Genomic DNA, 2,898 nt, shown 5'->3' with positions numbered 1-2,898 from the left:
AAGTGGTTGATATCATTTAGAACTAATTATTGAAAGGATGAGCTTACCGTTCAAGTTGGTTTTGTGGCTTTGATCTTCAATTAATGCAGCCAACACATTTTGATGAAAATTCTTTAAGGCACACAATAAAAACTAATACGGATTGGGTGATTTTGGATGGTGAGTGGTGAAGTGGGGGTAGATTTCTCATTGATGATTTTGCTTTGAAGACATTGTTGTGGTTGTGCCATCCGTTAGGATTTAATATGTACATACATAGTAGTAATTACACAAAAATTATAATGTAGCTAATCAATTAAAACATGGCAGAAAAATTTAAGAGAAAGCCTTTAATACATTATAAGTAACATGACCAACTAATGATTATTCAACATGTTATTTAAATTTTAAATAATTACCGCTTGTATGGTAATTTTTAAAATAAATATATATATCACAGAAAATTCTTCGAAATATTTTAAAATTTCTTGAAAATTAGATATTAACGAAATGAAAACTAATGTCATGATACATGCCCGTGATTGAATTTGGAGTCAATGCCCATGAAGAAGAAGAAAAATGACGCACATGAAACCCAGAAAGAAAAGTTTGGAGCTCGCAAATTTATAATTCAAAGTCAAATAATTTGTTGCTTACTTGTAACGTTAGAAAATTTAAAAAAAAAAAAAAAAAAGGGGGGCATCTGAGGCATCCTTAAATATCACGAGATGATAAAGAAGCAATAAATAACATTAGAGGGTAATAAAAAATGGGCCCCATGAAGCAAAGCACGTGCATGGATGCATCAAAGTTCGTAGAGAGAGTAGGAGAGAGATGATATCAAAATTTCTGAAGAAGAAATAAAGGTCAAAAAGCAAATGCCAAACAAAAAGATATTATTATTGTTATTAATATTCTAATCTATAAATGTTAATTAAATTCACAGGAGATGGAAAGACGAGTGAATGTGTTGGAGGTTCAAAGCCCTCGGCGAAGGATCCGATGCACGCATCATCAATCTTCTCATTCATTCCTCTCAGCTCAAGCTGTTAAAACCGTTTTAATTCCTTTTTTGTTTTTCATTTCTCTCTCTCTCTCAAACCCCATCAATCAAATCATTAAAGAAACACAAAAAACATTGGTGATTTGAGATGATTTAGTCAATATACACATGCCATTGTTTTCATGCATGTTCTCAGAATTGGACCAAAAATTTTCTTGCTGTGATAGCGAGCATGTCAAATTCGGAGCTTTTTCTCCTCAAAGATGATGACCAAGATGGAGTAGTGCTGGAATTCGATATTCTGAAGAGCCGTGACGTTACGGCCGCGGCTGCCTCCTCAAATGATCAAGAATCGTCATCGACGTCGTCAGCTGATGAAAATATTGCAGTTGTTAAAGATGGTGGTCGAGACACAATAAAACAAGGCGTGTGTCAGCCGCAGAACCCGAGAAGACTAGGAGAATTCCATGCTGCAGCGGATGATGATGATGATGATGATTCGGGATTCAAGACTCCATCATCAATCGATAATCAAATCCCAGAGATCAAACAGTGCCCAACTGCACCAAGAAAACCGAAGCCGCCTCCAATTACTGCTACGTCAACGAAAAGAAAATTGTCATCTTCGTCTTCGTCAGCATCATCAGTTTCATCGAACGCACGGAGACGACGGCTGGATCTATCAGAGGAGGTGAATTCTTTGTTCCCCAAGCCCATTCTTGATGATTTACACCGGAAGATCAAGAAAGCTCGAAGAGATCATCATCACCATGATCAACAACATCAAGAGGACAAGGAAAATTAATCAATCAGGTTTTACTAGCTATAATAATTAATTAATTAATTAAAATTCTTGTATCCTATTGCATTCGCAATTCATGTTCATGATAATCTGTCGGATATCGGTCTAAGGACATTATGATATGATGGTGTAAAGTTAAAGGGGGGGAGGATTCAAATGTCAAGTACAGACCAAGAAAAAGATTGTTGCTGTACTCAGCTTCTTTTGTACTCAAGGCGTTATCATGCTAATGCTAGCTATGTAGCTTCATGTTCAATTTTAAAGAAGGGAATTTGTTCTCAAAGTGAGATGTGGAATCTTTCCATAGATTAGTGGTATATTAAAGCTTCAAGTTTATACTTTATTCTCTCTTCTTTGTTCTTAATGTCGTGTGTTTAGTAGTATTCTCTTTGGATTCCATTACGGAGGATTTGTCAGAAGAATAACAATGGTCAAGGAGTGCAGCAATAGCAGGAGTTGCAGGTAATTGGCATAGTTTACCTTTGGTTCCGTGTGGTGAAATTACTATATCACCCTTGCAAGGAAGCCACTTGTTTCGAGGTACCAACTTCTGGGTCACTTGAGTTTTTACATATATTTTCATATGTAACGAGATAGCTTGTCCTTCTGTAGCCGGTATGTCTCTGTCTAGTGGCTTACTTGTGAACGGTAGTCACTTCAACTTGTAAACCACCTGAGGTGTTAGATTTTGAGGTTCGAACTGCAATCGTAGGTGCTATTATGACCAATGTTTTACCTTAATTTGTAATATTGGAATTTGACACAATGTTATTATAGCCATTTCTATCAAGGTGTAGGATTTATTTTTGGGTAAAAGCTTATTTAATCCTGATATTTTAAAATTGATATCAATTTAATCATTATATTTTTAAAAATATCTCAAAACGTTCATGCTATAAAATTATTGACACCCCTAGCACTACTTTTTGTTTCTTTTAGTTGGCTTTTACAATATTATCTTCTTACAATAATATTTTTTTTTTGAACATTAATAAAAAAATAAATTATCAATTTAACCCCAAAAAATAAAATAGAGACAAATATATATTTATTAATTTTTGTGGAACATTCTACTAAGGAGTTAATATATTAATTTTTTAATGTCCAAAAAAAT

General features: G+C 34.3%; 1 protein-coding gene across 1 annotated transcript; it reads left to right on the top strand.

The window, feature by feature from the left end:
* Positions 1-930: 930 nt before the first annotated feature.
* Positions 931-2,557, top strand: LOC112097252. The gene has a single exon (XM_024182240.1). It carries the CDS (start codon positions 1,215-1,217, stop codon positions 1,785-1,787), a length of 573 nt encoding a protein of 190 aa, XP_024038008.1. The 5' UTR covers positions 931-1,214; the 3' UTR covers positions 1,788-2,557.
* Positions 2,558-2,898: the final 341 nt, after the last annotated feature.

The sequence above is a fragment of the Citrus clementina genome, unplaced genomic scaffold (genome assembly GCF_000493195.1).
Source record: "Citrus clementina cultivar Clemenules unplaced genomic scaffold, Citrus_clementina_v1.0 scaffold_6, whole genome shotgun sequence".
In the NCBI taxonomy this organism is placed as follows: domain Eukaryota; kingdom Viridiplantae; phylum Streptophyta; class Magnoliopsida; order Sapindales; family Rutaceae; genus Citrus; species Citrus x clementina.
This window is presented reverse-complemented; position numbering and strand designations above follow the sequence as displayed.